The sequence below is a fragment of the Aethalodelphis obliquidens genome, unplaced genomic scaffold (assembly GCF_003676395.1).
Source record: "Aethalodelphis obliquidens isolate GAN/ISIS:26980383/991018 unplaced genomic scaffold, ASM367639v1 scaffold38, whole genome shotgun sequence".
NCBI classification, from domain to species: Eukaryota; Metazoa; Chordata; class Mammalia; order Artiodactyla; family Delphinidae; genus Aethalodelphis; species Aethalodelphis obliquidens.
In genome coordinates, this window is record NW_020837982.1 from 19,179,432 (window position 1) to 19,192,204 (window position 12,773).

At 63.6% G+C, this 12,773-nt stretch overlaps 1 protein-coding gene across 3 annotated transcripts; it reads right to left on the reverse strand.

Moving 5' to 3' along the window:
- Window positions 1-1,844: 1,844 nt before the first annotated feature.
- NATD1 (N-acetyltransferase domain containing 1) lies at window positions 1,845-12,322 on the reverse strand. Of its 3 annotated transcripts, none has more exons than XM_027131334.1 (3): window positions 11,871-12,322; window positions 5,770-5,888; window positions 1,845-2,145 (listed from the first exon to the last, which is right to left on the reverse strand). In XM_027131334.1, exons 1-3 carry the CDS (start codon window positions 11,974-11,976, stop codon window positions 1,891-1,893), a joined length of 480 nt encoding a protein of 159 aa, XP_026987135.1. In that variant the 5' UTR covers window positions 11,977-12,322; the 3' UTR covers window positions 1,845-1,890. The 3 variants fall into 3 exon arrangements, with proteins under 3 accessions (XP_026987135.1, XP_026987136.1, XP_026987137.1); XM_027131335.1 differs by lacking the exon at window positions 1,845-2,145 and adding an exon at window positions 3,693-4,497 and having other exon boundaries at window positions 11,871-12,310; XM_027131336.1 differs by lacking the exon at window positions 1,845-2,145 and adding an exon at window positions 4,380-4,995 and having other exon boundaries at window positions 11,871-12,318.
- Window positions 12,323-12,773: the final 451 nt, after the last annotated feature.

Below are 12,773 nucleotides of genomic sequence, written 5' to 3' on the forward strand. Positions count from 1 at the left end.
TCTCAGGCACCAGAGTCACAGCACTTAGTAAGACAAACACTTCCTGGTCTCATGGAGTTTCCAGTCCAGCCGAATAAACAACTAAGTAACTAGGAGTTTTCAGTGCATGATAAATACTAACAAGAAACTAAGCAGGATGATGTAATAGATGACTTGGAGATTACAGTTGGCTAGAGGTCTTTTCAAGAGGTAGCATCTGCATGGGGCCTGGATGAAGAGTGTGCAAGGAAGAGCTGGGGACAGCATTGTGACCCGGTAATGGGACCAGACTGACAGAGGAGAGGTACTGGGTTTGCTTTTGGTTAGTCGTTTCCTCTCTCTGAATGTCACTTTTCTCAACTGTAAAATGGGGGTAGTTTTATCAATATTAGTCAGTGTCTAATTAGGAAAAGAAACCCACCCGAGGTATTTCAAACAGAAGGGATTTAACACAGGCCATTGTTTGTGGAGGTGTTGGGCAGGCTGGCTGAATCACTACCTTGAACACCTGAAACTTATTCAATATTGTACATCAACTATACCTCAATTTAAAAAAAACCTGCTTTCTTTTACCCAAACTCTGCACGCTGTGCCTGCAGCTCTGTCCTGCCGTTTAACTCCAGGCTTAGAACCTCCCAGGACCACCTTGCCAGCCAGGCTGCCTTGAGGGGACCCTGCCCCATGCTGTGAGCAAAGAGCCCTCCCCCAATCCCCCGCATCCCAATGGGGGTGCGTTTTCCTCTCTCCCCATCCAGGCCTCAGAACGCAGGCTCCTTGTTTGTATGGCTGGAACTCACCCCCAGCCTGCCCTGAAGCCGTGCTGGGAACACGAGGGGCCCCTGGGCCCCATCCTGCCCGTTCCACAGCTGGATGTGGTCGGCTTTGGGGATGGGGACTCTGCAGGCTGGAGGGGACATGGGCCTCTGAGTTGCTGCTCAGAGGAAAGCCTAGTCACACCCACGTGGTCAGGAAAGAGCTGCAGAAAGTGTGCAGGCTCCTCCTGAGAGGTGGCCACTGGGAAGCAGGACGAGGAGGGCTGGGTGGGCAGGGGTCACTCAGCACCCATGACTCCTGCCCCGGCTGCCGGCTCCTGCCCTCCCTTCTCCCGGTGGGACCTTTACTGGGTCTGTCCTGTCCCTGCCCCGCCGTTTCATTCTGGTTCAGGGTAGACGGTAACTTGGGTTTTACTTCTAGACCCCAGGCTGCTGCAGGGCGGGTGCTGGGGGTGTCCCCGGGTATTGCCCTGTGAAGTCTCCGCCACGGGATGCGGACGTGGAGGGCCAGGAACTGGGTGTGGGTCCTGGTCCCCTCGCCTTCCTGCAGCCTTGTGAACTCCCCACCCCCAGCCTCTGGTCCCCAATACCTGGTGTCTCACGGAGCTGCTGTGGGAGCTGAGCTGGCCACGATGGAAGGCTGGCGACCTGGTGACCGCACAGCCCCTTCCTCTCCGTTGGGGCAGCGATGTGACCCCCTCCCCCCCACCCCCACCCCCGCCAGGTGGACCTAGAGGAACACGCCCCATCCAGGAGTCCTCAGGCTCCAGACACCATGCCGGAGGCTCTCCATCGTCTGTGTTCTGAGTGCCGCTTGCCCCTGGCCTGTGCCCCCCTGGGCCAGGAGCTCCAAGGGAAGGCTTCCTGGGGAGAGAGGGACAGGGCTAAGAGCAGCAGCTGATGTGACCTGACAGCCTCTTCCTGGTCACCCCATCCAGCCACTCCCAGCGAGGGGAGCCAGTGCCAGGGGCATGACTGTGGCCTTAGAGGGGCCCATACCTGGGAGGAGGCACGGGCCGGGCCGGCAAAGCCCCGAGATCCTGACGCCACCTGCGCCTCTCAGAGCCTTGCTTCCCCTGCCGCCAGCTAGGATGCGGGAACACAGAGCACCTGCCAGGTCTGCCCTCTCACTCCTCCCTCACACCTGAGGGCCCCCCCCCCAACCTGGGTGGAGCCCGACTGTCATGGGGGTGGAGCAGAGGCAGGGGCGGGGGGGGTGGGGCGGGGGGGGGGGGGGGGGAGGAGTGCCCCTGCCCTTCCAGAAGCAGTCCTGGAGCTGCACTGGGTCACACCTTTTATTGAAATGTACGTCATGCAATCCGTCTGGAGACCAGCCCTGGCCCAGACGCCACCTGCAGCAGGTCCTGAGTGGGAAAGGCACGTGAGTGACCACCTGTCTCGACCGGGTGAGAAAGAGAGACCCACAGTCAGCTGTGGCAGGAGGGCACGGGGCCTCGGGGGCGATCTGCTTGGGGGGCCTGGGTGGGTCTCTGAGTGTCCCCCTGCCCTGCCAGTGGCACACAAACTGGCCCACGTGGCCTGCCTCCTGAGCAAGGGTTCCCCAGGTGTCCCGGGATGGGTGGGGCTGGGGGCCGAGGCTGGGACGCCAGTCAGTCAGGGTAGCACGGGGTGGGGGGGCAGCCAGCCACAGCGGGATGGGGTTGGGCGTGCTGGCAGGGGGGGCTGGGGCTCCGGCGCAGGTGTCTGCAGTGGACCCGGCCCGACCTGGGAGAGTTGGCCGTTGCTGCCGCCGAGGGCTCTAGCGGAGCAGCAGCGGCACTTTAAGGCAGCCCGAGGCGAGGAGGCCCGGGTCGCACCTGCAGAAACTGGGGACAGGCTGTCCCTGGGTCCAGTGCTGCAGGGGCCCTGGAGACCCCGCACATCCCCTGGTTCAAGTACTAAGTGTTTTGTCTGCATGCCGGCTGGGCACCCAGTCACCTGCTGTTAGAACACAGGTGCAGGCTGGGACGGGGGTTGGTGGGCCCTGGTGCCACCCAGCCCTGGGGTCCCCTGCGCCACTGCTGCAGGACACCCGGCTACGGACAGCGCCCCCTGGAACTGGGCCACCTTGCCCCAAAGGCTGCAGAGGGGTCAGCACCAGCTCGCTGAGCTACTGGAGAGAAGTTCTCATGACGGAGTCTGTGCTTGAACTTGGGAGGGATATGTGGACAGGGAGCGGGTGGTGCTGGAGAGGGAAATGGCTCAGAGCCTGGGCTGCCTGTCAGTCCACTCTCAGGCCTACAACCCACTCTTTCCTTATGCTGCACCAGGAAGGGGACACCCCCGGGCTCGGAGGGGACCCAGCAGCCGACCCCACCTCCCGCCAGCACGGTAGAGGCCCAGGGGCCTCCCTGACTCCCCCAAAAGCCCTTTGCAAACAGAGCTGGGAGTGCAATGGTTGCCCTCGGCCCTCTCAGGGATTCCTGGAGGCCAGAGTGGGGCTGGGGGCTGGGACCTGGGAAGGTGGGGTGCTGAGGACGGGGACCCTGGGGCTGCCAGGCCTTCAGGCACGCAGACAGAGAGGTTCCCGCCACCAGGTGAGAAGGCATTTGCGCACAGGTGTTTGGGGGCCCCGGGCCACTGCAGTGGAGGAGCGGGGCTTGGTGCAAGACTGGGAGCGGACGAGTGGGAAGAGGACACAGGCCAGTGCCTGCCGAGGTCAGGCAGGGAGGTGTCAACGGGGCAAGCAGCCCACCCTAGCCAGAGGGCTGAAGGGGCCACGTCACTCACGCCTCACCCCAGAGGGACCGGACTCCTGGGCTCCCCTCCAGCCCCACAGAAGAGCAGGTGTGGATTCAGCCCTCGTGGGGAGCGCGGCAGCGGAGGCTGGTACCCTGAGCCCTAACCAGCCCCCAGAAAGGCTGGCCCCACAGGACAAAGGGTGCTGGGGTGCTTGCTCCCCAGGCTGTTCCCAGGAAGGCTGGTCCGGGAGGGGCCCCAGGACTCCTGACGGGCCACGAGCTCGCAGGAAGGCAAAGACGCTCTGATGTCTGGCGGCTGCACAGGAAATCCCTCTGCAGAACTACTTCTTCCTCTTGGGTGGTGCGGCTGGTTCGTGGAGGACGGTTTTCTCCCTCCTACCCCAGCTCAGAAGGGCCCTCTCTGAGAAAGCTCAGCCACAGCAAGGGGCGGGGACCCCCAAGATACTCGGGCTGGAAGGGGGAGGGCAGCCACGGGGGGCCTGCCTCTTGCAGAGCTGAAGGGCGTTGCAAGGAGTAAGGAGACATGTGCGCGCGCGCTTGGCCCGACGCCCCCAGCAGTTGGCACACAAGGTTCCTTGTGGCTCCTCATCTGCGGAGACGACCCGGCCTGCGCATGTTGGCAGGGTCCCAGATCAGCCCCCCTGCCCATCACGGAGCGGGGAGCAGCAGGTGGGACCCAGAAAGACCAGAGGGACGCCCCTGTCCGCGTTCCGGTCCTGACCGCGGGCCCTCACGGTGTCTGCAGAGCAGGAACAGCCGGGCCCCGTTCGCCACGGCAGCTGGGCCACGGCCACAGACAAACGTCCTTACAAAAATAACTCTGAGTCTGTCCCCGTGGGGACCAAGGTTCCTGAGAGCACGCAGAGGCCGGGGCGAGGCCCGGAGGGAGGGTCCGGTGGGCGGGCTCGGGCCCCGCGGGGCCGGGGCTACGGCTGCAGGCGCTCCAGGTACTGCGGCAGGGGGTTTTCCTTGACGAACTTCTGGATGTACCAGCACGTGACGTGGGCCCTCAGGTCCTCCTCCACTACGAAGTCCAGAGCGGCCTGGCAGCCGGGCAGAGAGAAGAGCGGTCAGGGCCCCCAGCGGCACCTCGGCTCAGAGGCCCAGCCCCTCAGGCCCCGGGCTTTCCCTCGGGTCTGCGATGGAGCCAGGGGTGCTGCCACCACCCCCGTTACAGTCGGGAAGCCGGGGCAGGAAGCTCTGGTGAACTGCCGGAGGAACAAGGCAGGGAAGAGAGGGGCCAGGGTCGGATCCGCCCCGGGAGAGCCCCGCCCGCCCGTCTCCACAGCGAGCCGGGGTGCCCAACAAACTCCTCTTCTCCGCTAATTCTTCACTGGACACTCCTCTAGGAGCCTCCCCTATGGGCTGGGTTGGGGCGCCCGGGGCTCCCTCCGCCCCTGGCAGAGGTCACTCAGTTTTCACAGGGATCCCAAGAGCAGCAGCCGGGGGTGGGGATGTCAGCGTGCAGGTGTCGTCCTGGTGGGTCTGGTGCACCTCCCTGCCCCAGTGCCCTGCACACACTGGTGCACAATAAACGTTTGCTGAAACAGTACAGCACAGTCTGGGTGTAGCTGGAGGGTCTGATGACAAAGGCCGAGGGCTGACTAGGCGCCTGGGCTGCTGGTCGGCCGTCTGACCCTCCGGCCACCCCCCAGCGGCCCACACCTGACCCCGGGTTTCAACCCGAGAGCCTCTAGTGACAGGATTCCAGGCTCTTCTCCCATTTTGCAGATAAGCGCCCTCACCCCTGGCAGATCCCTTCTCCTGTTACCCAGGTAGCAACTCTGGGTTCCTCGCTTGTAACGGGGTGGGCCCATAGACCAGCTCGAGCTGCTACTGAAAGACACCTGTCCCCCGCCCGGGGCCAGGGGGGAGGGAGCAACGGGGCAGCAGGGGGAGGGGCTAGGCCCCGTCAGCCGTCAGGGGAACGCAAGGCCGAGCCCTGCTCCAGGTCAAAGCCCCTTGAAGCCCAAGCTGCTCTCCTAGCGGCTGGGGACGCAGGGGCAAGAGCCAAGTCACCCCAATGTCTGTCCACCTGTTCAGCAAGGGTTCACGGAGCACCTACCACGTGCCATACACGGGGTCCCGGCAGCGAGCTCCCGGCACCGGGCAGGTGTGTGCGTGTGGTGGTGGGGGCCCGGAGGCCCAGCCCCCAGAGGAGGGGAAGGGGGCGAGGCGGCCGCAGCCGCTGGAGGAGGGCGGGGCGTGGCCCGGAGAGGAGGGGAAGGGGGCGAGGCGGCCGCAGCCGCTGGAGGGCGGGGCCGGCCCCCGGGGCGTGGTCTCCTGTGAGTGGGGGGCAGCCCCCACGCCCCTACCTTGGCCAGGTGCTTGGCGATGCCACGCCCGCGGTAGGCGTCGGGGACCTCCGTGTGCTGCAGGTCCACAATCCGCTTGCCCACGTACTCGTAGAGCAGGACAGCCCGGTCGTGACACCCTGTGGGGAGGGTGGTTGGCGGGTGAGGCCCGAGCCGGCACAGAGGCCTTGGAGGCGCAGGCGTTTGGAGCCCGGCTGGGGAGCTGGGTCTGGAATCGCCCCTCTGCGCCTCAGTTCCGCGTCCATAAAGTATGGATGTAACATAACATTCCTCATTACAGTGTGTGGAGGGTTAAATGAGGCAATTTCCGTAAAATGCTTAGAACAGCGGCCGAACATACCGAGCCCCCCGTGGGCCTTTCCCGTCACCCTCCAGCCAGCATCCCAGGGCCCCCGGCGCCCCCCAAAGCCCAGCTCTCTGCATCCCCACCGGAGCACCTGCCCGAGGGACTGGGAGCCCCAGGCCCAGCGCTGGATGAAGAGCAGAGCTCAGCAAGTCGCCAACTAAACCAGAGCCTGAAGAGACAAGAGAGCAGGACCTCCCACCGGACCTGGGGAAGGGCAGAAGGAGGGGCACACAGGAAAGCCACGCCAGGCACAGGAGGGAGAGCAAACTGGCCTTCATGCCCTCTCAGGCCTGGCACTCTGGTCTACCCTGGTTTCCTGCTGGAAAAACATTTAACTGGAGTTCCTCCAACCAAAGTCTTCAGTTCCTCATCCGCCTGTCTGTCTGTCCATCCAACCACACACCCACCCACCCATCCGGCCCCCATTTGCCTGCCCATCTACCTGCCCAGGCATCCCATCCACCCATCTGTCCACCTGTTCCCCTTGACAAAAGTTCACTGAGCCCCAGACACTGTTTCAGGAGCTGAGGACAACTCCATGGGTTACTATTTCAGGAAGTTTCAAGTGTATGAAGGAAAAAATAATCTGGACCAGGGGAGACGGGCATTTAGCCAGGGTAGTCAGGGGAGACCTCCCAGGAGGAAACCTCTGAGCTGAGGGGTAACTGGGGAGCAGCAGACGTCTGAGGGAAGAGCAGGGGAGGGGTGGGCAGAGGGCACAGCCAGCACAAAGGCCCCGAGGCAGAATGTTTACGCAGGGCAGCAGGCCACGTGGGGGCTTCACAGGCACTGCGCAGACCTCCGCTTCTGCACCGAGGGCCCCTGCAGACAGGGGGCAGGGTCTGGAGCCCTTGTCAGCCTTCTCCCGGTCCCTGCTCACTCGCTCACCCATCGCCTCCCTCAGCATTCCTGAGTGACAACTTGGGCCACAGATGGACCAGATCCCAGGATGGCCTGGGGGATTCTCTGCCCCTCCCACTCCGCCAGCTCCTGGTGGTCCCAGGGGCTTGGTCACCACCACATCCCCAGTGCCCAGCCCGGAGCAGATGCCCAAGAAATACCTGCCTCACAAACTCCTGCCGTTCTCTGTGCCACACACACAGCAGGAGCTGAAGGCCGGCTCGTGGCTGCTGTACGCCCAGTACCTCCCTGGAGCCCGACCCCACGCCCTTGGGGACACTGGGACAGGACAGCTGCAGCTCACACTGCTGGGGCCACTCAGCCCCTGCACACACCAATCCTCACGAGAACCTTACAAGATGGGCAGGGTTCTCACAGCCCCATCGACAAACAGGGAAACCGAGGCTCTGAGAGGCTATCGCGCAGCTCGGCACGTGTGGAGCTGTCTGGGGACCCCGGGTCTTGCGGCTGAGAGGAGCAGAAGGGCATCGGGCCGCGGGGCAGACGTGGCTGCGTGTGAGGGACAGGGCGCGACGCTGTCCCCGCCCCACACCTCCCTGAGCTGCGGAGGAGGCAGACACCAGTGGACAGCCCTGCAACACCTGGGCCTCAGTGACCGCAGAGGCTGCCCAGTGCCAACTGCCCCACGCTGCCTGGAGACGGCCACCCCCCGAGGCGCTTCTCATACGTCTCTCAGCCTCTGCTCTGACCTCCGGCAGGCCCGTGGGAACAGCTTTCAAAACATGCCCGGAATCTGGCCACTTCATACCTCCGCCGGCCCCTGGGCCCCCCGTGGAAGCCGAGTCACATCCCGTCCGTCCTCTGCTCAGGGGCCTCCTCGTGGCCCCTCACGTCCACCCAGCCTCGGTCGGGTGCTCCCTCTGCCCGGCGCCTCCCACCGGAGAACCCCCTGACCTGCCCCCTGGGCACCACGGCCACCCCACCCCCGGCATCTGGGTCCGTGGATCCCACAGCCTCCGCGTGTGGCAGCCTGGCTGGACCCCAGGCCCTTCTCCGGGCTGGGCCAGTACTTGCCACGTGGGGGCCATGGAGCCAGCCAGGGCCCCGGCTTCCAGTCCCAGCTCTGCCAGGAGACCTCAGACGTCACCAGGTCTGGGACAGCGGCTACCTCCCTCCTGAGAGTCACGTCGAGATCATGGGCTGTGACTGGTTTTGAGAAAAGTTAAAGCAACCTGGCAAATGAGGAGACCTTCCCTCCGTCTCCGCCCTGCCTGCACCAGTTCCGAGAGCAGGCCCGGCAGATCAAAACGCCTGTTATACAGACGATGAGGCAGAGGCAAAGCCAGAACCCAGGCTCTCTGTGCCCTCTGGGACGTAGCTGGTCAAGGACAATTGGGCGAGGGAGCCCAGGGCGGGCGGCACCGCCTGGCTTCTCTGGGCATCTCCACCTGCAGAGCCTGCTGTGGGCAGGGGCCATGGGCTGGTGGCTCAGAGCTGGGAAGCGTGAGAGGGCAGACCCTGGGGGCCGCCCAGGAAGCCCACCCACAGGCCCAGCTGGTCCCATCCCCCCCAGGCACCCTGCCCAGGGACCCGCTCTAGCATGCATCCCAGGACGCGAAGGGCATGAGGGTGCCCTGGGAGCACAACGTGGCTCGGGCAGGGGCCTCCTGCCCGGGAACTGGGATCTGAACGTAGGAGGCCTCTGCTGCGCTTTCAGCCCTGCTGCCCCCAGGGCCTCAGTCTTCCCATCTGCAAAGTGGGGGCTGGGGAGGATGTGGAAGGCGCTGGGTTCCAGGACCCCCAAATGACGCTTCTTGGAGCAAGTGGGACACTCGGCGCTGGCTGAGAGGGGAAAGCAAAGGCCAAGGGTGGGGCCGCCTAGGGGTGGGAGCTCAGTCCTGGCTTTGCGCTTTCCCCACTGATGAAATAGTGATACAAGCTAGCTTTTCAGACCCTGGATCTGGGGACCAGACAAGCCTGGACACCTGCATTCTCTCACAGCCCACATCAGCAAGACCCATCCACGCTTCTTTCAGCAACCATCCAGGAGCTGGGATTTCTCCCCTCCTCTCACACCGCCTGCTCCAGAGCAGTAGCCATCCTTGCTCCTGTCTTGCCCCAGAGCAGCCAGCGGGAGCCCAGGACATCCCACCCGCCCTCTGCTCAGGACCCTCCCAGGCACCCACCTCACCCGGAGTCAAGGCCGAGTCCTCAGAATGCTTTCCACGGCCCCGTCTGGGACCTCTTCACGTCCTCTGCTATGCGGCCTCTCCGTCCTCCCGTCCCTGCTGCTCCCAATACACACCAGGCATCCTAGAGCCTTTGCACTTGCCGCCCCTTCCACGTGGAGTGCTGTTCCCACCGTAGCTCCCTTCCTTGCCTCCTTCTCAGGGCGGCCGTCCCAGACACCTGACTCTAAACAACAGCCCTTGGGACCTCCCTGGTGGTCCAATGGTTAAGACTCTGCGCTTCCAATGCAGGGGCCAAGGGTTCGATCCCTGGTGGGGGAACTAAGATCCCACGTGATGCGTAGCGCAGCCAAAACAAACAAAGAAGAGCCCTTTCCTGACGCCCGACCTTATTTCTCACCAGCCTTGCTCTCTAGGACGCTCTACACTTTATCGTCCACTGCCCCCCAGATGGTCGGTCCCAGGAGCCCCCAGCACCTACAACAACGTTTCGCAACACACAGTAGGTGTTCAACAAGCACTTGTGGAATGAATCCTAGTTCTTCTACCTCCAAGGTGCAAGCCCCTGGGCATGTCAGTCACCTTCCCTGCCTCAGCTTCCTCCTCTGTAAAATGGGCAGAGCAGTTCGAACAACGCCGCCACCCCCCACCAACAAGGCTGAGGATAAAGCGACTCCGCGTGCGTGGGGCCTCCTGAGGACTGAATGCGCACAGCTGCTCAAACCTCTTCCCTCCCCAGACCTGGAGGCTGCTGGAGGCTCCTCAGCCCAGCTGTGCCAGCGGATGGCCGGTACACACCTGCACCTGGAGCCCCAGGGCCGCTCTGCCTCTCGGCCTCAGAGCCCACATCTCTCACAGGCGCAGTGAGCTGGCCTCCGGGAACTGCCTGCAGGTTAGGAGACACCACGGCAAGCCGTTCCCCTCCCCAGCTGCGGCGGGGTGGAGGCTTGGGCACAGATGACTCCCCGCCCCCCATATACACCCAGACCAGGTCCGGCCTGGCTGCACAGCCCCCGTCTCGCGGGCGGTTAAGGAGCTACTCCCGGGCGTGGCTGGGGATCCCGGTCCACCTTACAGTTAGCCAAATGAGCAGTAGGCAACAGAGGTGCAAGTTTAGAAAGATGGCTGGTCACGTCCAGCTCTGACCACAGCCAAGTCTAGAGGGGTGTCCTTTGGCTGTACTCACCAGGGAAAGAAAGAAGGAAAACCCAAAACATTCCCTTTTTCTTCTTTCTCTGAGTGTCTAGGGCCTCCTGAGCCCCCCAAGGGAATCTAAGGCCTCTCTGGAGCCTCAAAAAGAGGGTTTGAAAAGCCATGGGGCCTCGTCCAACGAGAGCAGCGGGGCCCGGAGAGTCACGGCCAGCCAGCCAGCCGGGCCACTGCAGGCAGCGTGGCGGTGGAAGTACATGCCTCCAGGTGGAAAGACACGTGTTTGAGTTCCAGCCTGCGCTCCTCCCCTGCGCCGGCCTCGGCTTACTCCCCTGAGCTGCGGTGGTGATGCCCAGGTCACAGGGATGTTGTGACAGGGATGTGCTGGGCCCAGCTCAATGCACAGCACAGCCCAAAGGGGGCTTCTGAGGAAGGTCCGCGCTCCAGGCCCCAGCCCCTCCCGGCTGTCCAAGTGCAGGTGGGAGGAGTGGGCCCAAGCAGGACCCCATCCAGGCTCTGCGCATCCCCCCCACCTCAGGAAGCCTTCCCCTTCCCTCCTCAGAAATGGGCACGGTGGCCCATAAGGACCCTTCCAGCTTGGACACTGCCACAGGGGGCCCAGCTGGGAGGGAAGAAAAAGTTATTAAGGCAGAAGGGGTGGGACACAGGGATGAAAGTTCACTCCTCCATTTCATAATTCCACTTCCCATCCCCAGACCTCTTAGGTAGAGGGAGTGTGGGCTAGTAAGTGGTGGAACCTTTCTCTACAGGAAATGAGGACTTGACGTTGCTTCTGGTTTAAAAAGTAATGCCCAGGGACTTCCCTGGCGGTCCAGTGCTTAAGACTCTGCACTTCCAGTGCTGCCACTGCAGGGGGCACGCGTTCAATCCCTGGTGGGGGAACTAAGATCCCGCATGCTGCACCTCTTGGCCAAAATAATAATAATAATAATACCCAGTCAGTGTTCACCAACATTTACTACCTGCCGCAGGCGCTGTTCTGAACCTTACTCTTACTGGAGCATCTGGTCCTTACCACCAGCCAGGAGTTATGCGCTGGGGTTAACCCCATTGTAGAGATGGAGAAACTGGAGCGCACAGAGATGAAGCAACTTAGCCAAAGTCCCAGAGCCTCTGGGGTCTGATGGCGACACCATCCCTCTACACCCCCTGCCCCTTCCAGGCAGAAGTCCCTCTGTCAGCCCCGGGTCGGCCCAGAGGATTCTTCCAATCCCCTTGGTGCAGAAAAGCTAAGGTTCCCAGGTGCAGCCAGAAGCCATTGAACACCGGGGAAAGGGGAGCGTGGCTCACCACGCTCCCCAGGACCTCGGTAGCAGCCCGGAAAATAGCCAGGCCGAGCAGGTGCGGGTTCCCCGGGGCCGAGGCGGGATCGGAGCTGCCCGGCGCCTGCCTCCGCCTCCCCGGGGCCCTCTCCACCCCGGGCGCCCGGCGCGGGCTCGACTCTCCCGGCAGCCCGCCTCCACCCGGCCCGCGAGTGCGCCCCCAGCCCCGCGGCGCGCAGACAAAAGGCGGGGGCGGGCCGGGCCCCGCGTTACCGTTGAGCCGGACGGTGAACTGGCGGCGCCTACGGTCGTGCTCCACGCGGATGGGGCAGCCCTGCTCCGGCGCGCCCGGCGGCACGGCGGCCGGCGAGTGCGCCATGGGCGCTGGGACCCGGGCTGCGGGCGCGCGGCGGGCTCCGCGAGAGGCGCGCGGACCCGCACAGCGGGCCGACCGCAGGCGGCGGCGCAGAAACTGACACTCGGCGGCGGCAGCAACAAAAAGGGGGGCAGGAAATCAGCTGTGCGGTCACGTGCAGCGCGCGGCCAGTAAGCGAGCGGCCGCTCTGTTTTGGTGCATTCCGTTTGCCTCTTAAAGGCGCCGCGCCGCTCACAGCTTCGCGCCTGGGCCCTTGGGCCTCTGGCCTCAGCTGGCAGGAGACTTTGGGGTCCGCACGGACCCCTTCTCAAAGACACGTGACGGGGCTTCCCTGGTGGCGCAGTGGTTGAGAGTCCGCCTGCCGATGCTGGGGACCACGGGTTCGTGCCCCGGTCCGGAAAGATCCCACATGCCGCGGAGCGGCTGGGCCCGTGAGCCATGGCCGCTGAGCCTGCGCGTCCGAAGCCTGTGCTCCGCAACGGGAGAGGCCACAGCAGTGAGAGGCCCGCGTACAGCAAAAACAAAAAGACACGTGACGACCTGTAGGGCAATTCTCACCGTCCCCTCGCAGCCACCAGTTGTTGTTTTTTTTAAAATTTATTTAGTTTTGGCTGCGTTGGGTCTTCGTTGCTGCCCGCGGGCTTTCTCTAGTTGTGGAGAGCGGGGGCTACTTTTTGGGGTGCGCGGGTTTCTCATTGCGGTGGCTTCTCTTGCTGTGGATCATGGGCTCTAGGCACGCGGGCTTCAGTAGTTGTGGCTCACAGGCTCAGTAGTTGTAGTGCACGGGCTTAGTTGCTCCG

Excerpts from the sequence above, each read along its gene's own strand:
- NATD1 (XM_027131334.1), bottom strand. The coding sequence starts at position 11,976 with ATGGCGCACTCGCCGGCCGCCGTGCCGCCGGGCGCGCCGGAGCAGGGC. Across the intron at positions 5,889-11,870 it reads GTTCACCGTCCGGCTCAACG|GGTGTCACGACCGGGCTGTC; the intron begins GTAACGCGGGGC and ends CCCTCCCCACAG. Across the intron at positions 2,146-5,769 it reads TCGCCAAGCACCTGGCCAAG|GTGGTCACTCACGTGCCTTT; the intron begins GTAGGGGCGTGG and ends CGGTCGAGACAG.